Source organism: Dromiciops gliroides, chromosome 4 (genome assembly GCF_019393635.1).
Source record: "Dromiciops gliroides isolate mDroGli1 chromosome 4, mDroGli1.pri, whole genome shotgun sequence".
Lineage (NCBI taxonomy): Eukaryota > Metazoa > Chordata > Mammalia > Microbiotheria > Microbiotheriidae > Dromiciops > Dromiciops gliroides.
The window spans coordinates 30,877,800-30,904,968 of NC_057864.1; the positions used below are offsets into that span (position 1 = coordinate 30,877,800).

General features: G+C 45.5%; 1 protein-coding gene across 1 annotated transcript in view; it reads left to right on the plus strand.

Moving 5' to 3' along the window:
- The first annotated feature begins 3,579 nt into the window (after positions 1-3,579).
- The window catches only part of LOC122755585 (cytochrome P450 4B1-like), a 34,102-nt gene continuing 10,512 nt past the window's right edge, over positions 3,580-27,169 (plus strand). Inside the window, exons 1-8 of the mRNA XM_044004205.1 lie at positions 3,580-3,759; positions 18,354-18,495; positions 18,879-18,923; positions 19,491-19,618; positions 21,430-21,554; positions 21,835-21,986; positions 24,559-24,662; positions 26,777-26,967. Coding sequence (XP_043860140.1) covers positions 3,580-3,759; positions 18,354-18,495; positions 18,879-18,923; positions 19,491-19,618; positions 21,430-21,554; positions 21,835-21,986; positions 24,559-24,662; positions 26,777-26,967 — 1,067 coding nt within the window. The remainder of the gene's footprint in view (positions 3,760-18,353; positions 18,496-18,878; positions 18,924-19,490; positions 19,619-21,429; positions 21,555-21,834; positions 21,987-24,558; positions 24,663-26,776; positions 26,968-27,169) is intronic.

Genomic DNA, 27,169 nt, shown 5'->3' on the forward strand with positions numbered 1-27,169 from the left:
TATCCTTTGAGCCACTTTTGATTTTTGGGTTTTTTTTTGTTTTGTTTTTTAAGTGAGGCAATTGGGGTTAAGTGACTTGCCCAGGGTCACACAGCTAGTAAGTGTTATGTGTCTGAGGCCGGATTTGAACTCAGGTACTCCTAACTCCAGGGTCGGTGCTCTATCCTCTGCGCCACCTAGTTGCCCCCAAAATGATATTATCCTGAAAGGAAACATACAACAGATCAATATATACAATCCAAATATCTAAGCAAGCAATTTTGTAAAGAAACCATTATTTGAGCTACAAGACAGAAAATAATACAATAGTTCCTCTGTTTTATATAAGTCTAACAGAAAGATAAACAAAAGGAAAAGCAGGGAACTGAACAAATTTCTAGAGAAACTAGAGTTAAAATACTTATGGCATCTTTGAAATGGGACAGCAAAAGAATATACCCCGCAAAGGAATATTTCTCTACACTACATAGAACTTTTACAAAAATTGGCCATTGACTAGGGCACAGCAACAGCAAATGTCTTCGGGAGATAAGGGCAGACTGGACAGATGCACAACTCCACAAGAACCTCTGCAAAGAAGTGACAGCAAGGGAAACTTCCTGAGTGTGCCACGAAAGGGATAAAGGGCTTCTAATATCCCCTTTGCCACACATGATCTCTCAGTTTGAGCTCACCTTCGCCTGAACTTTATATGATCTGGTGGGAAAGTGTCTCAGAGATTTTGGGGGAAGGAAGATGTTTCTAACAATTGTTCTTACTGTAGCACCCTGATAAATACCCTTTTCTAAAAGCTTCTTAAATCTGGTTAATTGATATCAATTGATAATCTCAGAGGGAGGCATACCAGTGGGATCTCCTGAATTATAGCATTTACAAAACATTCCCTAATGAAAGGGTTTATGTAGCCATACTCTGGGAACTTGAGGAGGGGGTGATGGAAACAGTAGCCCCAGGACGTTTGCTACAATAGACATATATTGAGAGAAGACAGCGTCAGAGCTCTTATAGTGGCTATCTGGTCCAGCCTCTAATTTTACATATGGGGAAACTGAGGCCCAGACAGATTAATTGAATTTCCTAAGGTCATATAGCTAGCTAGTGATCAGCAGAGTTTGGGTGAGCGTGATGCTGTGCCACCCTCCCAAATTGAGGGTTTCCTTAGGATTGGGATCGTGTCTTCTCCCTCTGGTTTACTCCCCTGCTGGGGTAGATAGCACTAATATTAATGTATCCATTTTACATATTAGCAAACTGCTACTTAGAGACTGTAAGGGATTTGCTCAGAGTCACACAGATGGGGGGGGGGTCAGAGCCAGGTGTGGATCTGGAGTGTTGTGACTCTAGTCCTGTACTCACTCCTTCCAACACTCCGCGTTGTCTTTATGTCAGTAAACAGAGGCTTCAAATTACCTTGGTGCTGACCCTAACCCTCCAAATGAGCACCAGCCCCCTCTTCCCAAAGACAGTCACATGCCCATTAATAGCTGAAGCACTTCCTACCACTTTTGTAATCAAATACGCACTCAGCCTGGTGCTGTGGGCAACAATCAGCTGGTTCTGGCTGCATTGCACACTTTGGGGTTCCCTTCCACCTATATGGGTCTTCCCTCACTCCCTGACCCCTGCCCCCAACATACACACTGGCCAGGAGAGAATCAGGGGTCAGAGACCTAAGTGGATTATGGCTCAGAACCAGGCGCCATGGAAAGTGGCCCCTGTGCTGAAGCTTGGAGGAATCTATGTACAATAAAAAGTGGAGCTTGAGAGACAGTGAATTCTGGGCATGGCAAGTAGCTTCCACAAGGGAAGTGGAATATAAGACCCTTGAGGAAAAGCAATGAACACTGGTTGCCTGCACTTATCCAGAAGAGAAAAGGTAGATAGGACCCAGCCTTGGTAGGACCTTAAATGCTACTCTGCACATTTGGTATTTTTTTTCCTAGTGGTAGGAGGAAGTCCTCAAAGCTTCTTAAAGAGGGGAGCAGCCTAGTCAGACCTGCACCTTAAGAAAATCTCTTTGGCAGCTACGTGGAGTATGACTTGAGAGAGGTAGTAACAGGGAGACCAACTAGGAGGCTGTTGTAATAGTTCCAGAAGTTACATCTATTCATAGAGCCGCCTGTAAGTCATGTCAATCAATGCTACCAGCCAATTAGCTTGGAGCTGTGCATGGGGACCATGCCTCTTGCAGTCCTGCAGGGAACTTCTACTCTAGGAGAACGGGGGATTCTTCTTTCCGTTGGAGGTCTCGGTTGTGGCACGGCAGGGCCAGGGTAGCTAGGCTTTTTCTTTCTGAACTCCATGTGTTCTTCCTTTCTCTTTTGCTAACTTCTAATATACTTTGATGCCCAAAGACTGGTGCTATAAGCTTCTAATTTAAGGCGACCACACATTAGATTTTTTTTTTTTTGCAGGGCAATGAGGGTTAAGTGACTTGCCCAGGGTCACACAGCTAGTTAAGTGTCAAGTGTCTAAGGCTGGATTTGAACTCAGGTCCTCCTGAATCCAAGGCCAGTGCTTTATCCACTGCGCCACCTAGCTGCCCCCACACATTAGATTTTTAGTCATCACAGTTAGATTTTTAAACGGTCTAAGAGATAGGTGACAAGGACCTAGAATACTGATTACTGTGTGAGTGGATGGAAAGGAGATGGTTTGAGGGACATTGGGATAGAATCAACCACTTGTCAACTTCCTGGATATAGGGGATGAGGGAGAAAGATGAGGTGAGGAAGTTCATCTGGGAGAATAAGTTCTGGTATTAGAGCCTTCTCATTTGCGTGGTCTGTGCCTCAGATTCCCATTCACAGAAGCCTACCTGCTTCTTATGAAGGGCTAATACTCTCCTTCAGGCCTAGTCAGCCCAGGAAGCCAGGCTGGAGGGAAGAGGCAAAGCATTCAGGGGTTCTCAATCACAGACATTAGGAGCCAATACTGTCACTCTTGCTCCATCCTTCATCCCCTTTCTGTTTTCCTTGATACCCCTGGTTGGGACCTAGCATTGCCCCAGTGAGTGCCCCCACCATTGTTATAAACACACAGGTCATTTATTGTCCAGAATCCTCACTCTTTGAGGATAAGTTAATAATCATAATTAGCTAGCATTTATGCTGTGCCTTAAGGTCTGCAAAGTTATTTAGGGGGTAAAATTTAAGGTTATTTACGGGAAAGATGATGGAAATATACACATGCATGTATGCATTCCTTTGTATTTGTACCCATACAGAAATATGTACTGTATAGGTATTATCCCATATACATATATGTGTGCCTGTCTATATGTCAAAGTATATGAATAGAAATCAAATGGCATCTTTGAAACATCACTTGCTCTCCCTTCTGTTCCTAGAGTTCTAAAAAGTTCTCAGAGGCAAAAGAATGAAATTATCTCGAATCTGGCCTCTCCCCACCCCAGAGGTGCCTCTCCCTTCCCTGGGTACCCAGCTTATATTCAACCTGCCTCCCTGGAGTATGGCTTGGGTGGAGGCTGGCCCAGTGCCCAAGCCTGGTGTATAAGGGAGGGAGGCTGCTCAGGCAGTAACATTCTTAGTGGTCAGAGCAGAGCTCTCCACAGCATTCATGCTGCTCCCATGGCTATCCTCATGGCTCCCGAGGTTGTGGTTGTGGTCAACAGCTCTGGTCCTGACCCTGGGCCTTCTTCAGCTGACCCGGATGCTGGCCAGGAGACAGAAACTGCTCCGAGCTCTGGACAGCTTCCCTGGGCCACCCAGCCATTGGCTCTTTGGGCATGCCAAAGAGGTAGGGTTGGACCCCTAGCCAGGGGCAGGGGCAGACATAGGGATGGAGGGAGAAAAGAGGAGGGTTTGAAGATGAAGAAAAAAGGGTTGTTAGTGAAGGGAAGAAGCCACTCTTCTTCTGGCTTTATAGGCAATAGCATGTCACAGTTCAGGACAGGAGAAAGACACAGGGGAAATGGAGAAGATGGGGAGAGAGATGGGTGGAGTGTGATGCAGAATCACTGAATCTTGGATCTGGAAAAGGGGCCCCGAGGTCATTTAGTCTAACCTAGGGCAGAGGCTTCTTTCTGACATCCCTGGCAAGTGGTTAAGCAATTTCTTCTGAAAACCCTCTCAAACTCCACGAAGGTGGCTACATTTGGACAGCTCTATCATTAGAAAGGTTTCTTTAACTTGACAGAAAGTGGTTTCTTCCATTTCCACATATTGTCTCTAGTTCTACACTCAGGCGGAGAGGGAGAAAGAAAGGAAAAGGGGGAGGAAGAGGGAAACGGATGGCAGGGGGGAGGGGGGAGGAGAAGACAGAGGAAGAGGGAGGTAGAGACAGTGAACATAACAGGTTCCCTACTCACTTTGGTTATGCCAAAGAGAAAGGGCCAATATAGGATGGGGGAGAGGCAGAAAGAGGGGAGAAAGAAAGGGTATGAGGAGGGAGGAAGAGAAAGGAATAATGCCAAGTAAGATATGGAGAAAGAAGAAGGGGGGAAGAGAGGAGGAGAGAGAAGAAATGGAGGAGGGGGAAGCAAGAGAAGTAAGGGCACACTTCAACCCAATCTTTTCTTCCTCTAAATTGCCCAAAGACTCTGCCCTGAGGACAAACTTCATCCTACTTCCTTCTTTCTATCTTTCCTTTTGCTTCCCTCCCACACCCCTTTCTCCTATAAAACAGAACCCCAAATCTGTCACCACCCCCACCCCCACCCCAAGTTTTCCCTGGCAAGGATCATAGATTTTGAGCCAGAGGGGATCTTAGCTATCTGCTAGGTCAACACTCATTTCATAAATGAGGAAAGTGAGGCTCAGAAAGTGTAGATTTTCCCCAAGGTCACAGTGGTGGTGAGTAGCAGAGCTGGAATTTAAAACCTAGGTTCTTTGACTCAAATTCAAATTCCCTTTCCATTGCAGCTAACAGATTTTTCCTTCCAGCTCTGATCATTCTTTTATTTGTGATCACTCAACCAGTGGGCTCAATTTGTTGCTGCTGTTCAGTAATTTCAGTTATGTGGGGTCCTTCCCAGATGACTTGAGCAGAATGCCTATAAAGGAGCTGGAATGCCTATAACATTCTCCAGCCAGATAGGGGGCCTCTTCCCAAGCTAGCTTTTTGAGAGAGAAGGGAATATTACAAATTATTATTAGTAATCAAATGGTACAACATTAAAATCAATTTCTCTCTGAATGGTGGCCACAGAAGGGGATTTTTGTCTGGAAAGTCATCCTTTCTAGGAACCATAGTGTTGGCTTAATGAAAATTCCCAGAGATAGAGAAAGAAAATGAATTAGGAATGGTGGTGGCGGGGGCAGGTGGGGGGTGGGAAGAGAAAATCAGAGAGCAGTGTGCTAAGATGGTCTAGTTTGGAAGGATTGTCTCCAAATGGAGCCCAGGTCTGCAGTGCAATAACATTATTACTTTCCAAATTCATTTTTCCATAGCTGGAATTGTTCTTATGTGTTGCCTCAGCTCCTTGGAATGGTATGTCCTTGTATAAAGAGCGATGGGATTTGTTCTGCTTGGCACCAGAAGGTGGAATCAAGAGCAATGGGAAGAAGGTGTAGACATGCAAGTTGAGACTCAATGTCAAGAAAAGCCCAGAATGGAAAATCAGGAGGTGGTGGTTCGCCCTTTGCTGGGGGTCTTAGAGCAGAGGCTGGGTGCCCATCTCTCCATGTGTTGTAACAAAGAATCTTGGTCAGGTACAGGTTGGTCTAGATACCTCTTGAGGTCCCTTCCAGTGCTGGCCTTAGTTTGCCCATCTGTAAAATGAGGAAGTTGAGTGATTAGCCCTTTAATGTCCCCCTCAGCTCTGACCCTCTGAGATGCTGAGTCTTGTCCCCTCCACAAGGTTGAGGGGAGGCTCCAAGGTCTTTCCTTCCCTCTTTCTCCCTCACTGTGGAGCCCAACCCAGAGCTGGGACCACCTGTTGGGTCAATGAGGACATGTTGACTAACAGAATATCTGACTTCATGGATTATCAGCTGATCTGGCCGTCCCTTGGGGTGACTGGCAGTAATGGAAAGCAGTAAGTACTGGAGTAATGGGAAGCAGCTGGGATTGGTATCAGGCATCCCTTGCCTGGAGAAGTGGCCAGGAGCCCAGATTGGAGGGATGACACCTCAGCCCTCCAGAGCCCACTAGCTTGACCAGCCTCAGAATTTGGAAAGTTGACAACAACTCCCAGGAATATTATAGCCAAATTCCAGAGCTCCTAGGTCAAGGAAAAAATATTGCAAGCTGCCAAAAAGAAACAATTCAAGTACTGTAGAGCCACAGCCAGGATAGCACAAGATCTAGCAGCTTCTACATTAAAGGATCAGAAGGTATGATATTCCAGAGGGCAAAGGAATTGGGATTATAACCAAGAACCACCTATCCAGAAAGTTGACAGCTGCATCCTGCCAGCCCCCCATGCCTTTGGCTTGCACTGGCATTGTGACAGTGAACTTGACCTTAAGTCAGGAAGACACAGCTTCAAGTTCCATATCTCTTGAGGAACCTTGGCCAAATGACTTAACCTTGTTTGGCCTCAATTTCTTTCCTTTTTAAAATAGTACCAATCCCTATAGTATCTCTCACACAGGGATCAGTTGGTGTCCAACGTGAGAGTTCCTCTTGTACCAGGCTCAGGGTTCAATCTTTGTCCAAAGTTAAGCTTTGGCCTGGAACTGGACTTGGGGCTCAATCTCTGTCCAGTATTAGGATTCACCCTAGGACCAGAGTTGGGGCTCAATCTTTGTTCTGAGTTAGGGCCTAATATGGGACTAGGATTTGGTCTCAATCTCTATCTGGAGTTGGCATTCAGCCCGCCTCCCTGATTTTGAAATTCACCAGTTAGCTTCTCTAAACCCTTACTTGACACCATAAAAATCCTGGGGTGGGGAAGAATTCTAAATGTGGAAGGATTCCTTCAATTTTTCTGAAGTCTTCTGAATTTGACTGGGGGAAGAAGATAGTAAAATCTCTCCAAACTAGAAATATGGGTTCTCAGCCAGGCAGAAAAGCAGATTCCCATAGAACTGAGGTAATTACACCAACTTTCCCCTCTCCTCTCTTGATATATACTTGATGCTTCCTGGGATTCTTTTCAAAATACTTACTTCCCCCACCCCCATTTCTGTCTTTCTCTAATCAAGGACTAGCTCCCACTGTACTGCTTCCAGGAAGTGCCACTGCACCCCACCCAGTCCCACCTCCACTGGCTGATTTCTCAATTCTCTTAATCCTTCCAAGGTGACCTCTGAGAAATGTACACTTTTGTGATCACTGTGACCCTCATTGGCCCAAGTTTTCCTGTGTCCTGGTCTTCCCTGTCCATGTAATTTCTTTTCTTTTTTTTTAAAGTTTTCAACATTTATTTTTGTAAGATTTTGAGTTCCACATTTTTCTCCCTCCCCCTTTCCCCAAGACAGTCAGTAATCTGAGATAGGTTATACATGTACAATCAGGTTAAACATATTTCCATGTTAGTCATGCTATAAAAGAAAAATCAGAACAAAAGGAAAAACTATGAGAAGGAAAAAATAAAAAACAACAAAAAAGTGAAATTAGTATGCTTTGATCTGGATTCAGACTCCACAGTTCTTTTTCTGGATGTGGAGGGCATTTTCCATCATGAATCTTGGAATTTTCTTTGATCATCGTATTGCTGAGAAGAGCTAAGTCTATCACAGTTGATCATCACACAATGTTGCTTTTACTGTGTACAGTGTTCTTCTGGTTCTGCTCACTTCACAGAGCATCAGTTCATGTAAGTCTTTCCAGGTTTTTCTGAAATCCACCTGCTCATTATTTCTTATAGCACAATAGTAGTTCATTACATTCATATACCACAACTTGTTCAGCCATTCACTCCTCATGTGATGAGCATCCCCTCAATTTCCCATTCTTTACCACCACAAAAAGAGCTAATATGAATATTTTTGTACATGTGGGGGTCCTTTCCCCTTTTTTATGATTTCTTTGGAATATAGACCTAGTAGTGGTATTGCTGGATCAAAGGGTATGCACAGCTTTATAGCCCTTTGGGCATAGTTCCAAATTATTCTGCAGAGTGGTTGGATTGCTTCACAGCTCCACCAACAATGTATTAGTGTTCCAATTTTTACACAGCTTCTCCAACATTTATCGTTTTCCTTTTTTTGTCATATTACCCAATCTGATAGGTGTGAGGTGGTACCTCAGGGCTGATTTTTGTTTTTATTTATTTTTTTTGGTGAGGCAATTGGGGTTAAGTGACTTGCCTAGGGTCACACAGCTAGTAAGTAAGTGTTAAGTGTCTGAGGCCAGATTTGAACTCAGGTCCTCCTGAATCCAGGGCTGGTGCTCCATCCACTGCACCATCTAGCTGCCCCCAGAGATGTTTTAATTTGCATTTCCTTAATCAATAGTTATCGAGAATATTTTTATATGACTATAGATAACTTTAATTTCTTCATCTGAAAATTGCCTGTTCATATCCTTTGACCATTTCTCCATTTGGGAATGACTTGTATTTTATAAATTTGACTCAGTTCTCTACATATTTGAGAAATGAGGCCTTTATCAGAAATACTGGCTGTAAAAATAGTTTCTCAGCTTTCTGCTTTCCTTCCTTTTTATTTTTTTCTGCTTTCTTTCTAATCTTAGTTGCATTCATTTTGTTTGTGCAAAATTTTTTAAATTTAGTGTAATCAAAATTATCCATTTTATATTTCATAGTGTTCTCTATCTCTTGTGTGGTCATAAAGTCTTCCCTTCTCCATATATCTGATAAGTAAACTATTCCTTTCTTTCCTAATTTGCTTACAATATCATCCTTTATGTCTAAATCATGTTTCCATTTTGACCTTATATTGGTATATGGTGTGAGATGTTGATCTATGCCTAGTTTCTGCCATATTATTCTTCAGTTTTCTCAGCAGTTTTTGTCATGCCCTTGTAACCTCAAAGCTCACTGAAAGCAAGTTCTGTCTAGGTATTCTCTGCCTTAGGGGGAATCTCAGATCACAGGACCTAGAACCACTCATCTTCTCCCCAACTTGGATCCAATCTAGGAAATCCTTCTATGTGAATAAGAGGGAAAATAGTTCTCCCCATAGTCCCTCTTCTATCTTGATATTCCTTCACTTTCCCAATACCCTTCTGGAGAAAACACCCTTCCTTGTTCCAGGAAAGAGGGGAAAAAAATCATGGAGAGGAAGAGATGTCCAATGGAAAGGATGGTCAGGCAGCCAAAGCTCTTCCAGATCCCTTTGATTCTGTGATTCTATTATTCCCTAACCCAGCCTCAGCCTGAAATACTGTCCAGGTCTCAGACTGAGCCCAGGCCCTGACTCCCGAAAGGTGAACCCTGACTCTACATTAAGTCTGAAGACCCTCCCCCTCATATTCATCTAAGCACTGATATCAGGTGCTTCCCCAGCCAGAATCCCCACACTGTCCCAACCAGCTACAAACTTATACACAGGAAGGCTGAGCTGCTTTTTCCCAGGGGCCAAGGCAATACTACACAAAAGCTTAAGCAACTTCTCTCTTCCTGGTCTTCCTTGTGAAAGCCTTGATCAAATCCTGGAGACCCTTGGGGGTTCAAAAGAATGCTTTAGCAAATAGAAGTCGTTACCTTAGTCAGACAGAAGGCATTCTCTCTCTCTCTCTCTCTCTCTCTCTCTCACACACACACACACACACACACACACACACACACACACACCACTCTGATTTTCTGAGATTAGTGAGCAGATGGAACAAGCTACATCTTCCATGCCTCCCATAATACACTGGTAAAGGCAGGTTGGTCTTCTTCCTACCAGAATCAGAATCACAGAACATTATTGTGGTGGTGGGACACTTCAGAGGGCTTACCTGAAAAAGCACCAGTCTATCTGCTTGAGTTCTCTGGAGAGTAGAAATCCATCTCCTCATTCAGTCAGTCAACAACCATTTATTAAAAGACCTACTGTGTTCTGGGCACTGTACTAAATGCTAGAGATACAAAGAAAGGCAAAAGACAGTCCCTGCTTTCAAGAAGCTCATAGTCTAATGGGGCAGACAACATACAAAGAAATATGTATGAACTTATATAGACAGGATATATTGGAGATTGCTGTTTATCCTTCATTTTTGAAAAGTGCCAAAGATGTGATGGAGTGATGTCTTGACTTCTGTGTGAATTGGACTTCAGTGAGGCAGAGCTACACAAAGTTGTCAGCCATTTATGATGGACCAAAGAAAACAGAATCTTCTTTATCAATCAGTTAGTTAAATAGCATTTGTTAAACTCCCACAACATGGTTTATTAGAGAAGATTAAGGGGATGGGGTGAGTTTCTAGGACTCCTGAGATCCTACTTTGTAACTGCAGAGTGATTAAGGGGGAATTGAGGTGCCAAATGTGTCAAAGGAGATTGGAAGAGAAAGGGAAGGAACAGCAAATAAAAGATTAAATGGAGTCCCTTCTGTTCTCCCCCAAATCCACCTTCAACAGTATAAAAAATACTAGAAAAGCAGGAGGGGCCGGGTAGGAAGTGCTTCAGATGACAATTTTATGTTTGATACTGGAGGTGATAGATGCTGGATACTCAAGTATTTGAGTAAAAAGGGAGGTGTGATAAGACTTGCCCTTTCAGAACATCCCTTTAGTGACTAACTGAGGATGACCTGGAATGGGTAGAGACTGGAAGCAATCAGAACTACCCCCTTGGGTCCAAGCGTGAGGGGAGGAGGGACTGCACCAGGAAGTGACGGTGTCAGAGGAGAGAAGGGGGCAGACACAAGGCAGCCCATTCCCCCCAGGAAAGAACTTTATTTATGAGGTTGTTCTTGCTGCCATTAAACTTAAGAGTTTCCTCTACAACTTTCCCCCAATGCTCCAAGTTCAAGCAGAACAAATTTAAAAAATAAGGGGTTTTGTTTCATTTTCATTTTACTGGGAGAAAAGGGGGAATGCAAGAAAAGAGAGGACCTTGGTTCTGAGGTGGATGGGGTGATGACAACTGACTGCAAGGACAAGGTGGAGCTGCTGTTTCTTGTCTTGTTTCTGTTTTCTTAGCCAGGGAGAATAACTTTACATTGGAAAGGACAGAATAACCATGACTAACAGGGAGCTGATAGACAAGACAGATAAAGAGGCAGTGAGAGAGAATCCAGCTGTCCTTGATGAATTAAATCCCTTGGCCCAGATGAGCTATAGCTGGTGGTGCGATGGAGAGAAGCCTGAACCTCTAGTCAGGAAATTCTGAGCTCCAATTTGGTCTCAAGACACTTAATAGCTGTGTGACCTTGGCAAGTCCCTTAACCACTTACCCTCTATCTGCCTCAATTTCCTGGACTGTAAAATGGGGATGATACCACTACCTACCTCAGAGAGCTACTGTGAGCTTCAAATAAGATCATTATTGTGAAGCATTTTAGCATGCATAATGCCTGGCATACAGTAGGTGCCGTATAAATGATATTCCACTACCCCCATTCCTATCCCCTGATTTAAGTTTGATGTGAGGAAAATCTTCTTAATGATTTGAGCGATCCAAAAGTTGGAGGGACTGCTCCAAGAGATGGTGGATGTCCCCTCCTTGGAATCTCCAAGCAGAAGTTGAACAACCACTTGTTGGGTGTGTTATCCTAACAGTAACTATTTTCCTCCTACGTATCAATGTCTCCTCCAAACCTTACCACCAAAAGGCCAGGCCTGTTATAGTTCACCCCTCTCTCAGGATGTTCTAGTATGCTTAAGGGAACCTAGGGATGGCTAGTCTCTTTGCCATTAGCTCAAAGTTGGGGTCCCCACATTCAAGGAGGGCCACTATACCTCTGTTCCATTTAGCCACTTTTAAAAAGGGATATTTACTTCCAATGAATAGCAAGAACTAACATACAAATACCCCTCCCCAACACCTGGAGGGGGCATAATGCCCACTTTACACTACCTCAGGCTCTGGGGACCAGAGCGGGCATCAGGTTCACAATTTAGCTCAATTCCTAAGTAGCACAATCCCTCCAAGGTCCAAGTCCAAAGTCCCCTGGGGTCAGGTTCTGGCCCTCTTGCTTCCTTGGGCTTCCTGGCTGGTCTGGCAGTAAGATCCTATCTGAAATTCTGCCTCCAAAGCCACCCAGCCTCAAGCTTCCCCCCCCCAAAGTTCCCCCACTCCCACACCCCAACCCCAGCCTTTCTCCAACCTGATGACGCCTTAGCCTTGAGGCCTGAGCTCTTTCTGTGCAGAGGTCATGGCAACCCCATACACAACTGATGCCAGCTTCCTTCTTCCTGGCCTCTTTGAGAACCTGTGGCAGCCTCCTCCACCTTGTGCCTACTTTGATCAAACATGGGAGGATGACTTAGGGGCTTAAAGGAATGTTTTAGCCAAGACAAAGCCAGACAAAAGAAGTGCAAGACAAGAAAAAAGCCCCACTCTTCTAAGTTCAGGTAACTAGTATACAGATTGTTTCCGCCCTCCATGATCTTTTCCCTCATCTCTCCTTTCATAAAACATCTTATCCTAAAGCTAGATCATTCCTCCCCTGTGCTGGCACTGACAGCCTGGGAAAAGGACAGCTTGGATCCTTTCCCCTTCTTTCTGATCTGGATAACAATAGGTTGTCATGATGATTGTCTTTTCTTCTTATCCTTCCCACACATGGGTCTGACAAGCTGTAGCTTGGCAGGAATGCCAGAAAGAGCTCAGAATTAGAAGAGCTCAGAATCCTGGGGTTTATTAATATCCCAGAATCACAGTCCCAGCTCCAATACCAAGTATACAACAATGGGACAACTATTTATTCTCACCAGTCCTTAGTTTCTTTACCTAAAAAACAGGGATCATAATTCTTGTACTTTTACCTACAATTGAAATTGGAGGTAAGTTTTTTAGAAAAAAAGGCATGTTAAACAAAGCCCTAAAACATGCATACATTTTTCTTGGTGAGGCAATTGGGGTTAAGTGACTTTCCCAAGGTCACACAGCTAGTAAGTGTCAAGTGTCTGAGGCCGGATTTGAACTCAGGTCCTCCTGAATCCAGGGCCAGTGCTCTATCCACTGAACCACTTAGCTCCCCCAACATGCATACCTTTTGGAGGTTTAATCCCGGTCCGTGAATGAGTCCTGACCTCAGTAATAGACTGAGTCCTGACCTCAGCCCTTGCCTGAGCCTAGAACCTGAACCCAGCCTGAGCCCAGAGCTCCCTGCTATACACTGCATGTCCAGTCATGGTTAGAAGAACAGTAATAACTGGCTTGATTGAGCCTGCATCCATTGCTCAGAGACTTTGGGGCAATGCCTGACAAAAAGAAGCTGGTTTCTACTTCATTGGTTTTCTCCTTCCTCATAACTTCTCACTCATCCCCTTCATTCTCTTTGGAGACCCTCGATGGTACTCTCACCCTTACCTCACTTCTCGCTTCCTTCTTTATTCCATTGAGCATTAGACCACAGAAAGCTTTGGATATTAACCTGTTCAGTCATTTCAGTTGTGCTCTACTTCCTGACCCCATCTGGGGTTTTCTTGGCAAAGATACTGTAGTGGTTTGCTATTTCCTTCTCCAGTTCATTTTACAGATGAGAAAACCAAGGCAAACAGGGTGAAGTGACTTGCCCAGGACCACAATCAATGTTAAGAGTTTAGAAATGATCCTCATGGTTCCATTTTCTGTGTTCAAAGGCCCAGCTCTGACATTCTTTGTTCTAAGTCCCCTCCTACCCCTGACATTCCATCTTCTAAGGCCCCTCCCAGCTCTGAAATTTTATCTTCTATTCATCTACTTGAGAGTCAGCATGGCTGACTCAGTTTTAAGGTGGGTGACTTGGGCATATTTGTAAGTAGCAGGGAAGGAACCACTGGATAAGAAAGGATGGAAGATTAGAAAGTGGGGATGATCACTAGGCCAACATGACAGGAAACAGAAGGAGGAAATGGGGTGAAGAACCCAAGGAAAGGGACTGGCCTTGATACTGAGAAGAGCTACCTCTTCCTTAGAGACTAGAGCAAAGAGATTTAGAGTAAGAGGTAATAGTGAGGGATTTAAGAGAAATGGGGAGGGGGCAGTTAGGTGGCACAGTTGGTAAAGCACTAGCCATGGATTCAGGAGGACCTGAGTTCAAATTTGGCCTCAGACACTTGACACTTACTAGCTATGTGACCCTGGGCAAGTCACTTAACCCTCACTACCCTGCAAAAAAACCCAAAACAAAACAAAAAAAAAAACCAAAGAGAAATGGGGAGCAGAGTCATCAAAAGACAGATGACCTCTTTGTACAGGAGAAAGATCCTCTACTGAGAGGGAAGAAAGGAATCCTTGTGGGTGCCCTAAATAGAGATTTGAAGCAGCCACTGTGAGCATTTTGATAATAATAAGACTTCTTGATATTTATAATCCCAGTTCTTAGCACAGGATCTGACACATAGGAGGTGCTTAATAAATGTTTACTGATTGATTGATTAATAGGAAAGGATGAACAGACTGGCAGACAGCCATGAGGAACCAATTGAGGTGAAATAACAAACTGTCTGGATGTGCCATTTCCAGGAGATTCCCAATGTTCCTGGGAAATCATGAGGGATTTCTTGTAGCTGGGGCAGAGATCAGGGCATGCTTCCCAGAGGCAGCCACTGGACTCAGCTGAAGAACGTTAGGCCTCTGGACAGTATGGGTGAGGAGGGGGTTATTCCAGGAACTGACTGGACCAGCACAGGCACCAAAGTGACAAGTGACAACAGGGCTTCTTGTTCTGTGAATTGCTGATATGTCGTTCATTGGGGCTCACTTCCTACAGCTTCTAAGGAATAAAATTATCATCAGTCTAAGTCCCCAAATGGTCACCTGCTCTTCCTCTGCCAGAGAAAGGGAGAGTGCCAGTAGATGTGCAGAGAGCTGGGCTTCTCCATCATTCATCTATCACTGCTCCGTGCCAGGACTGTAATTTGGTTCCCCAATTGTTTAGTTTTTCTCCCCTAATTTCTGCCCATGTGGTCTAAAGTATAGTCCTTTAACAATTTTTTTTTCTGTTTACCACTCCATTAATCCTTGTCCAAATGTTGTCCACCACATTTTCCCCCTCGGATTCCTGAATTTCTTCACATGAGTAAAATAATAATATACAATGTCACCCACTCTTTTTAAAAAAATCTATTCTGATGTAGGAGGCACAGTGTATAGGAGTCAGGAAGACTCCTCTTCCTGAGTTCAAATCTGGCCTCAGACACTTACTAGCTCTGTGATCATGGGTAAGTTAATTAATCCTGTTGGCCTCAGTTTCCTTATCTGTAAAATGGGCTGGAGACAGAAATGGCAAACCACTCTAGTATCTTTGCCAGAAAAACTCCAAATAGGGTTGAAAAGAGTTGGACATAAGGGCAGCTAGGTGGCACAGTGGATAAAGCACCAGCCCTGGATTCAGGAGGATCTGAGTTCAAATTCTGCACTTGACACTTACTAGCTGTGTGACCCTGGGCAAGTCACTTAACCCCAATTGCCTTACCAAAAAAAAAAAAAAAAAGAAAAGAAAAGAGTCGAACATTACTAAAATGACTGAACAGCAACAAATAACAATGCATGGCCATATTCTGATTCTATGTCCCATCCTATACCACATCTCACTGGTCATTGAGAAGTCAAATGGAACTCCTTGCTTCACCACTTCACTCAGTTGATTATCCCTTCTTTGTGCATTTCTATAGAACTGTAGAAGACCATGGGCTTTGGTGGTGGCTCTTTTCTTGATAGTGTTTTCCATCTTCCTTGGCCTCTCTTGCAGTCTCCTGTCCTTCTTGTACCTCTCACTCTCTTTGGCATCAGGTTTGGCAGGTAAATAAGGGTGCTTTTTGTCCAGCTGCTCCTCCCTTTTTAGTTTAGATCACATTACAGAGTCCAGGCAAATCTTTTCTTGGTCCTTGTCAGGTACACTTTCTCCATAGCTAAAGAGTCCATAACTTCTATATTTTAGTCCTAGGTTCAAAATTCTACATACCATGATTAGGTTCTACTTTCTTAGCATGCTTCTCTCTCCCGATTTGCTTCTCTTTAACAATAGTGATGAAAACTCCTCCCATGCCCCCCGGGGTCTGGAGTTTTATGCCCCAAGACTTCATAATCCTTAGCTTGTCTTTTTAGGTTTTTCATTAATAGGATTACCTGTACCCATGTGAATAATCACCAGTAACTGACTCATGGGTTCAAGATTTGAAAGCCCTGGATGTGTTCCATTATGCCTCTGGTGCCTTGGGCCCTGTCAGGAAAGCAGACCTCTCAGATGGTTGGGTGAGGTCAATAAGTAAGCCCCCTGGCACCCTCAGCACAGAGTCCTCAACAGCCCCCAAACAGCTCTTTTTTCTTTGACCACCCCTGGATGCCCTTGCTCCTGGGGGCACCTAGGAATTTACATTGTTATGCTGGGCAGCATAAAAAGAGTCTGGGAGATGGGGCATTCAGGACCAAGTCTTGCCCATGCCTTGATCCTCTAGAAAAACTTTGGGTGAGAATGCCCAGTGGCCAGGAATTCTGGACCTCATGGAACAAGAGGTGATATTGCTGGACAGCCCTAGAAATAACAACAGTAGCCTCAGGAATGAAACCTTGCATCAATATGGTATTTTCCAGTTATGGGCATTGACTGGAGTAATTTCATTCTATCCTCACAAAAACCCCATGACATTACCATGTACCTGTATCGATATTTCACAAAGAGGGCAATGGAGGTTCTAGTGGTTTTGGGAGTAGCCCCAGATGAGGCCAGGTTCAAGGTTCAACCTTTGGCCTGTGAAATAGAACAAAGCTTACTAGCCTGGAGAGGATGGAATAAAGAATTTTGGCTTCGTTAGTGTCCACTCTAATTGCCAAGTTTACTCCTTCTGACTGCCACCCACTCTTAGGACCCCTCTCTGGCAGTGCCTTGTCCTGGGGTTTTAGACACAAGAAAGGTGACATGTGGCTTCCTTGGACTCTCATTCAAGACTCCGCTTAACCATTGATTGCCATATCTGCTTTCCCATCATTCCTTCCCACTCCAGGGCTATGAGAAGTGGGAGAGCCTTAGTTTGGCATTTAAGGCCCTTCATAACTTTCTGCTCTAGACATGTGTGTCACTGCTAACTCCATGCACTCTGCTCCCACCAGGCCAGGTTTCTCACTGCCCATCTCCATGCCCCCTTCATTTCTACTCAGCTCCTCTCACCTAGAAGGCTCTTCTTTGCCCCCTTCATCTCTTCTACTACCACGAGCCTCAGGCTCTTTCTCAAGACTTATCTCCTCCAATATGGCCTGGTGGATAAGGTACCAGACCTAGAGTCAGGAGGGACCAGGTTCAAATTCTGATATTTCCCCTAGCAGCCATCGACTACCATCATCCATAGACACAATGGGGGCTTTGTGAGACATTGCTTCTAGATCCTACCTCACCCCTTCTTTCCTGACTTCAGCTTCCCTCCCCATTATCAGCTAATTGCACCCCCAACATCCAAACTCTGAGCACACTTCAGCCTGACCCCTCAACTGGGTCTTGTCACAAGCTTGTCTTTGAATTAGACTTCAAATCTAGCCTACTCCAAGATTGCTCCCAAACCCTCCCTATCTTACTCTATTTCTTTTGTGTGTGTGTGTGTGTGTGTGTGTGTTTTGGGGGGAGGGGCAATGAGGGTTAAGTGACTTGCCCAGGGTCACACAGCTAGTGTCAAGTGTTGGAGGCTAGATTTGAACTCAGGTCCTTCTGAATCCAGGGCCAGTGCTTTAGCCACTGTGCCACCTAGCTGTTCCCATCTTACTCTATTTCTTATCTGAGCCCTCTTTGACTGGGATTTTGCTCTCTCTCAAAAGCAATCCCAGTTTCTTTCTCCATTTGGCCCTAGAATTCAAAGAATATCAGGTCCCAGAACAATGTCTGGGAAAGTTTTATTTCCCTGGAATAAGATGAGGACAAGAAAATACTCTTACCTAATTTCCTTTATCTGTTCCCTGTTTCTTCCCTCATTTCCCCTTTCCTTTCTTTCTCATATCTTCTTCCCCATCTCTTCCCCTTTGATTCTCATCTTTCCTATTCCTCTGCTCAATATCCCTTCCCCTCACTCTTCTATCATCTCTCCCCTCTCTCCTTGCCCATCTCTTCTCCTTTTATTCTTCTCTTGCCTCTTTTCCCCTCCCAACTTTTCTGTCCCTCCCTCTTCTTCCAGCCTCTCCTCTTTTTCTTCTACCATTTCTTACTCACCTCCCTCCCCTTCCTCATCTCATCTTCCATCTGTCCTTTATTTATAATGATGATTACTTAATGTCAGTTGGAGGCTGAAAGGACTGATACTCTGACATCATATGGATGGAGAAGTTCCCAATGTCAATGGAATCCCTGTCCTTTCTTCTCTATGACCCCACCATGACTGTTACTATTAACTTTTCTCCCATTCTTCTCCTCACCAATCAGATCCAAGAGGGAGGGGGCCTGGACAAGATGATGTTGTGGGCCAACACTTACCCCTCTGCCCATTCTCTGTGGTTTGGGAGATTTGTTGGTTTTCTGAATATCTATGACCCTGACTACGCCAAGGCTGTGTATAGCCGAGGAGGTGAGGGAGCTACTTACTGTCTGTGTGGGGGAAAGGGGGGTTTGTGTGGGGATGGGGGTGGGGATAGGGATGGGGAAGGGTGTTGTCCCCCAAAGGCCAAGAGGGAAGCTTAGATAATGAGTAGAGAGTGCAATTTGGCATTCTGGGAGTGTGACAGGGAGCGGAGGAAAGGGGAGGAAGTATGTGAGGGAGAATTCAAGAGGGCAAGGAGAGGCCTTGTCCTGTAAGTCTTTATTTTGAGGTCAGAATCCTTGAGCCTCTAGACTTCTGGGTCCTGAGGGGAAATGGAAAGGTGCTCCCCATTGTTGGGAAAGTTCAACCTGCTTTGGCAACTCCAGGGACAGGAAAAACTGCCTAATCTTGTATCTTTTTTTTCCTTGAAGACCCTAAGGCCTGGGATGTGTATGGTTTCTTCATTCCATGGATTGGTAAGCGGGCCCCTCCCCCACACAAACAAACATACACACAACTGCACCCAGACATCCCCTGTGGGCTGAAAGAGGGGAGGAAGGATGGAAGGTTGAAAGCAACGAAGCTATTACTATAGCCCTTCCTTCCTCCTCACCTTGCCAGGCTCCCAGTCCCTTCTGAATCCCTTGCTCAATGGCCCCTCCTGAAGCCTGGTTACATGGCCAGCCATTCTTCACACATCCCCTTTTGATCACATTCCTTGGGTTGCTGAGGAATCGCCATGTGTTCCCAGAGAGTGCCAGAGAGCTAGGTCCTAGGGGGTCTTGGCCCAGGCCTGACAAGGAGGAGGGGACAGGAGGGAAAGGGGGCTGAAAAGAACCTCTACTCTTTTTTTTTTCTGGTGAGGCAACTGGGGTTAAATGACTTGCCCAGGGTCACACAGCTAGTAAGTGTGAAGTGTCTAAGGCTGGATTTGAACTCAGGTCCTCCTGAATCCAGGGCCAGTACTCTATCCACTGTGCCACCTAGCTGCCCCGCCTCTACTCTTTCTAATTGTACACTAACCTACCCTACCCCTACTATAGGAAATGGGCTGCTGGTCCAGGACGGGCCCAAGTGGTTCCAACACCGGAAATTACTCACACCTGCCTTCCACAGTGAGGTGCTGAAGCCCTATGTGAGCCTGTTTGCAGAGTCCACCCATGCCATGCTGGTAAGAAATCCTGTCCCTGCCCTGGCTTCACCCTCATCTCCCCAGTGTGGGCACTGGCAAAACCCTAATGAGAAAGAAGCAGCCTCCTTCCTCATGCCCTACTGGCCACCAGCCAGGTTGGGGCTCTGCCCCGTGGCAGGTGATACATAAAACTCAGCTCTTTTGCCCCTAAACCTGGACTTGAGTTTAGGCACAGTTAAGAGAAAAGTGCTCTGTGTATGCCTAAGGACAAGGAAATGCAGAGTTGAAATTCCCAGGCTCACCAACAGAACCAACTGTGGCAGCCACTAGGGGTCGCATAAGCTCTAGGCTCTGCCTTTAACAGAGAGCACTGAATGGCCCCAAGCTGGTAATGCCTGGCCACTTGTTCTCTTACCTTTTCCCTCCCATGGTGTCCATTGGAGGCTCCGGTTTGAGGAAGGAAACTTCTGCTGCTGCTGCTACTGCTGCTTCAGCTCCATGATGGGGAGAGGGGATGCCCTCCCTTCCAGCTTCCCCACCCACTGCCCACACTTTCTCCTGGGTTCTCTCCTCTCCCTCTTGGGAGAGCCAGCATCTCATGATGGGGAGCCAACCCTCCCCTCTTGTCATGCTTTAGGTGAGGGGGAGGGGATAGACCCTGTCCTCCGTGCCCCAAGCCATGGCCGCCCTCTCATTCCTGCGGCTAAGGGGAAGTTGACTACAGCAGGGAGCTCCCCTATCCCCAAGGGAGAGGAAAAGGGATCAGATCGGGGACTTTATTGTTTTATGGAACTCCTAGAAGAGGACATTTCTTCTGAAATGCACCTCTTCTGAAAACTATAGTCTTTTGCTGCAAGTGTGGGGAGGTATAGTGACTTGCCCAGAGTGACACAGCTTGTGGGTGTCAGAAGCAAGACTTGTACCCAGCTCTTCCTGGCTCTAGAGAACAGCTCCCTGTCCAGTGGGCCATATTGCTTTACCGCCATCTCCCCAATAGCTTGGTATTGTAGAAAGAACAAGGAATGAGTGTGATATAAGGGAATGTTCATATACTTACTAGCTGTGTGACCCTGGGCAAGTCACTTAACCCTCATTGCCCTGCAAAAAAATTAAAAAAAATTTTTTTTTTTAAAGACCTGCTGCTTAGTACCTACACTCACCTTTCTTTCAGTCTCAGTTTATTTTTCTGGTGAATAAGGGATTTGGACCAGATGGTCTCTCAACTCCCTTCCAGCTTAATGACTTGTGAGTCTGGTTCCTTTCCCACCTGCTGCCTCAGTGACCAAAATTCCACCACTGGAAAATGGTCAGTATGGGGTAGCTTTGACAGTGAGCAGACATCAAAGCCAGGGAGTCCTGAGTTCAGGTCATGTCTATGAAACTTCACAGTTGTGATGTTCGCTTAGTTAACTTAGTGCTCCAGCCTACTCTTTTATATTGTAAACTGCAGAGAACACCAATCTGCATTGGGAGAGGGAGTTTGAACACCAGGTAGTTCCCTACATTGAAGGAAATGTAGATGCATTCCCTATCTCCTATCCCCTTAAACCACAAGACCAGTCCCTATCCCTCCCCGCCCTGTCCTAGGGCATCCAGGATGGCCCCCAGTGTTCTTGGCTACTGATCCCTACTGCATTGGCCTCCCACAAAGCCCTTTACATCTAGCCCAGGGCTCCTGAAGTTTGAGGCTCAAGCCAAGTCAGTAGCTGGATCAGACTCCTGGAGAACAAGGGCCCGGGAGAAAGGCATTGATGACTTGGGGAGAGTCAAGGAAGAAGGGAGCTGTCACCTTATTGTAGGCCTGTGGGTCTGGGGCTAAAGGAAGGGCCCTGATTTCATATTTCCACCAGGACAAGTGGAAGGAGAAGGTTCGTGTGAATAAGAATGTGGAGATCTTCAATGATGTGGGCTTCATGGCTCTGGACACCCTAATGAAATGCCTCTTTGGGAAGACAAGCAAAGACCAAACACAGAGGTCAGAAAGGGGGCCTGGAATATCCTGGGGAAGCTGTCCCTACCCTGGCCCTCAGGAACCTGTGGGATACACACAAAAACCTAGATAAACACAGACATATGTGGGCAGACTTCAGTGAGGCCTGCAGTGGTCAGGGCAGAGGTTCTGGGAGAGGTGGGACTCTGAACTGTGGCTCCAGTACTGTCCTGGGCCCTTATCCCAGGGCAGAGGAGACAGAATGGCTATCATTGGGTCCCACAGACTCTATCCCTATTTCACGTCCTCTCCTTGTCACTTTCAGTGACACTGACTATTACCTGGCTGTTGCTGACCTCACCCTCCTGATGCAAGAGCGAATCTTCACCTTTCAGTACCATAATGATTTCCTCTACTGGATCACGGCCCATGGGCGTAACTTTCTGAGGGCCTGCAAGGTTGCCCATAACCACACAGGTAGGCATCAGCCTAGGGCTGCCTCCTCTTCCTTCCTCTTCCCCTTCCTCCTTCACCTGACTTTCCCAGAAGCATTGCAGGGAACCAGGTCACTAGCCAGGGATTCAGGGATACAGGCTAGAGTTTCTCCCTCCACCAGGTAGAAGAATCACAAGACAAATCTTACCTGTGTCTCCCATTGGTTCTCCCCTTAGATACCCTTAGTTTCTCCTCCAGATTCTCAGTGTATGTCTATTTTCTACTTTTGTAATTGATATTTGGAACTCAGGTGTGGGACTCTGCATTTTTACCTTGAAAGTGTCTTAGATCTGGCCTATTTATCTAAGTTGTCAAGATCTTCTTATATCATGTCATCCATGGTATTAGATAGAATTCAAAACTTCATGCCACCTGTAAATTTAACAATTAGTCCATCTATGCCTTCACCTGAGTCACAGATAAAAGTGTTAAACAGCGGAGGGCCAGGCTCAGATCAATGGAGCATTCCACAGGAGACCTCCTTCCAGGTGGTAGAAATTCCTGAGCAGGTTCCCATCATTCCATCAGCTTCTAACCAGCAAATGTTATTTTCCTCTAGAGCTCCCCACCTGGTCAACAAGGAGAGCAGATGAGATTTTGTAAAATACCTAGCTAAAATCTAAATAAACAAAACCTGCAGCATTCTCCTGATTGGCCAGTCAAAGGAACAGGAAAGAAAAGGAAATTAACCTGCTTCTGCGGAAGCCAGACTGATCCTGAGTGATCACAGCTTCCCTTTCTAAATGGCCACAAGCCAACTCTTTAATAATATACCCTACAACTTCGTATGGAATCAAAAGTCAAATTCTTATCAGTTTATATTTTACCTCCTCTCACCTTATCCCAATTTTAAAAAATCCTGGTTGTTGCCCTTTTCTAGGCCTGTGGCACCTCTTAAGTTCTCCAAGGTCTTTTGGGTGGTCACTGACCAGGACTTGGAAATGACATCCTTCAGGTCTTTCAGCATCCAAAGCCTGAGTTTTCCTGGGCTCAGTGGCAAGAGCAGAAACTCTATCTCTACCTCTCAATAAGAGAAGGATTTCTGTTATCTCTCAGACATTCCGAGGGGTGGTTTGACTCCTGGCTTCCTCTCATTTCCTAATGTTTTAAATAACCTTTCCAGAATCCTTAGTATTTATTAATCCTGAACCTTGGATCCTTCATACTACTCTTGGACATTGGTGATTCTCTTCTGGATTAATTATCCATCACCTGCCCTTCCGTCCATCTTTCGTGAATGTTTTAAATATCTTTTAAGGGGAGTTTTTTTGTACATCTACTTTGTTCTCTATCTCCGAGTCCCTGTCTCTGTATTTCTCTGTTTCCCCATTTCTCTCCTTCTCTCTCTCCCTCCTTCATATCTCTCTCTCTCCCTCCCTCCTTCCCTTATCTCCCCCTCTCTCCCTCTCTGTCTCTTTCTTTTCCTCTCCCTCTTCCTCCCCCCTCTCTCTTTTCTCCCTCTCCCACTTTCTTTTCCTTTTCCCTTTCCTGTCCCTGTCTCCCTCTCCCACAGGTAATCTGTGAGGACTGCCCTAGCAGCTAGTAAGTATCTGAGATGAGATTCAAATCCAGGTCCTTAGCTCGCAAACCAGTTTTTATTCTGTTTTTGTCTCACCCTTTAACATCCTATAGATTTTAACCATTTGCTCTCAGACTCTTGTTTCTAATATTCCAGGTCAATTTTCTTGGATGATTTTCTATAATATGATATTCAGGCTATTTATTAATATTTTCCAATATCAGTCATTCTCAGGGTAGATGAATGAACTCTTTCCTTGAGTCTCTTGCTCTAGTTTGGAGAGATCTGAAGTCTCCCACATGTGCATTTTTCACTGATGCTGCTGTTACTGGGACTTCCATCCATGCCAGCACCATCTTACTCCTCAGGGAGTCCACTGCTTTGACACAATTTACCACCAATTTTTACACTGTGGATTCTCCTGTTCACATTCAAAGATCTTATTCCCATTTTCATCAATGCCAAGATCTTCCCATGTCTGACTTTCCAAACAACATTATGAGAGATCTTCTCACTCTGTCCAAGGGGGTTGGGTGCTATTATCTTGTTATTTCCTTGCAGAGAGTTCTTCTGGCATTCTTTTCTCTACAGCATTTATTCATTATGCTGAGACCTCTTTTATGCCCTACTCAGTTATTCAATCTCTGATTTTCTGTAAGATTTTTCCTAGGAAGATTTCATTCTTCCCCTATTTTTTTCAATACTCTCCTTCCCCCGGGGACAGCTAGGGGGCACATTAGATAAAGCACCGGCCCTGGATTCAGGAGGACCTGAGTTCAAATCCAACCTCAGACACTTGACACTTACTAGCTGTGTGACCCTGGGCAAGTCACTTAACCTTCATTGCCCTGTGCAAAAAACCCCAAAAAACAAAGTGGGCACTTTCAGGAGGCCCCATTCTCATTTTGCTTTGCCACTGATGAGCTGTGTGATTGTCAGCCAGCCACTTTCCCTTTCTTTGAAATTAGGAATGGGGGGTTGGACTGTGGATTCCATAAGGTTTCTTCTGGGATTAATTATAATTCCCTGGCACAGACAAAGTGATTAGGGAACGAAAGGCTGCCCTGAAGGGGGAGAAGCTGGAGAAGACACAGAAGAAGAGACATCTGGATTTTCTGGACATTCTCCTTGGAGTAAAGGTGAGTCAAGGAGGCCTCCAAGATGTGTAGACAGAGGAGCTGAGATTCACCCGCAGGGTTTTTCTCCAGGCCAAATTGAAACTCTTTTCTCTCCATTGCTACTGTCTCTGTCCTCTCCCTTTCCCTTGACACTCAGGCCTTTCTTGTGCCCTCCTCAGGCTATTCTCCATGGGCAGAATTCTCCTCCCTGGACCTTTTCCTGCCTCCAAAGCCTTTATCAAAGTAAGCCTAAATGGTGCCCGTCACCTCACTGATGTTCTCAGCTCCTGGACCATTAAAAACAATGAAAAGGGGCAGCTAGGTGGTGCAGTGGATAGAACACCTGCCCTGGATTCAGGAGGACCTGAGTTCAAATCTGGCCTCAGACAGTTGACATTTACTAGCTGTGTGACCCTGGGCAAGTCACTTAACCCCAACTGCCTCACAAAAAACCCCAAAAATCCACCAAAAAAACAAAAACAAAAACAAAACAATGAAAGACGCTGAGACTTCAGAACTAGAGACTTCAGGGGTCATCTCATCTAGCCCCTTCTCCACCCCACTTCCTGTAAAATAATACATGTGACCATCGAGTTGACTTTGTTCAATGATTCTCTGATGACCAATATCAAGAAAGGCATAAAACAGAGAGGTGGTGACTCGCCAAGGGTCTTCCACTGACTGTCACAGAGAAGCTCCTTCCAGGGAGAGATTCCCAGGATAGACTTGAAAATTACCCAGAGCTTCCAAAGGATACTGAGCTTCTCCCAGACAAAACCCCTTCTTGTACACCGGTATTCTTCTGGTGCAGCTCTCAGGCTCATCATCTAAGGTGAACCATGGAAGACCACTGTCTCCAAAGAATTTGAATGGCAAAGCACCAAAGAGCAATCGAGGGCTCCATAGTTGGTGTATGTAGGCTGAAGCGATCACCAAGGATGATTTGTTCATGATACAAGGTCTAAAAAATGTCAACCAGGAGATTGTGATTGGAAATGGGCTGGACTGGTCATCCAGTCAACCAACCAAAGAGCATAAATTAAGGCCCAATCTGCAGACACTGAGAATCACTGGGGATACAAAAGCAAGCATAGGACAGCCCTGCCCTAAAGGCATTTACATTCCATAGGCTCAGACAATGTGTCCACAGTATAAGTATGCACAGAATATGCACACATGATTAGGAGGGGTCATGGAGAGGGGTGTCACCGGTCAAACAGAGAATCTGATAAAGGGAAAACTTGAGCTGAACCTGGAAGGAAGCTAGAGATGCTAAGGGGTAGAGGTGAAGAGTGGGATCATTGCAGGCATGGGGAATGCCTGTACAAAGGCATGAGGAATGGAGGATCATGGGAGAGGCACAGCAAGAAGAGATGGGGAGAGAGACAGAGAGACAGAGACAGAAAGACAGACACAGAGAGATGTTTCCTGAGTCCCATGTTCCATCTTTACTCCTAGACTTGTTAGTCATATGGCCTTAACTCAGTTCTGAGCCTCAGTTTTCTTGTCTGTAAAAAAAGGAATAAAATATGGAAGATTAAAATAAGGTTTAAAAGGTTGACTGGGGCCTTATTGTGAAAGGCCTTGAAGGCCAGGGCCAGGAGTTTGTCCCTTATCCCCCACACATTGGAGGGTTACTTATGGGGGGGGTGCAGAGTGGGGAAGGGGCACTGTGGAGTGGCCCAGGCAGCTTATACTAGGACGAGGAAGGGGACTAGAACCAGGCAGAAGCCCTTGGCAAGAATAGTCAAGGCAGGTTATAAGAAGGACCAGGAGGAAGGTGATGGCTGCCTAGGGGCAGGGAGAGGAGTGACGGTTGTGAGGGATGTTGTGGAGGTGAAGTCAATAAGACTTGGGAATAGGCAAGGCAATGAGAGGGAAGTGGGGCTGAGTGTGGGAAGTAGAGCTCTGTGTGTCTATGGGAAGGCCTCTGGAGATGTTGGTGTGCAGGGATACTGAGGGGCAGTGTTAGGGAGAGGACTAAGAAGGGGGTGAGGAGAGATCCCAGAGCTGGAGGAAAGGTTCCAAAGGGAACTAACCTTGGAGGAAATTTTCAGGTATGGCTAATCCATAAAATGGACAATTGAGCAATGTCTGGGTTCCTCTTCCCTCCCCCGTCTTACCCATCCCCACAGGATGAGAGCAAGACCAAATTGTCAGACATGGACCTACGGGCTGAAGTGGACACATTCATGTTTGAAGGCCATGACACCACCACCAGCAGCATCTCCTGGTTCCTGTACTGCATGGCCCTCTACCCTGAGCACCAGACCCTCTGCCGGAAGGAGATCCAGGAAATCCTACAGGGTCGTGACACTGTCCAATGGTGAGAGCAACCTCTTCCCTGCCCATTTCTGAACTGGAGTGTGCCAGGGACTGAAAGAACCAGTCTGTCCCTGTTGCATTCTCTCCTGGCTCCCTGGGGATCAGGGAAGGGATGGGAGTCAGTTTGACTGGAACTAAATTCCAGGAGAAGAAAAGGGAGGGAAAGTTGAGCCAGACTCTCCTGCATTCCCAGCCCTGTTGGA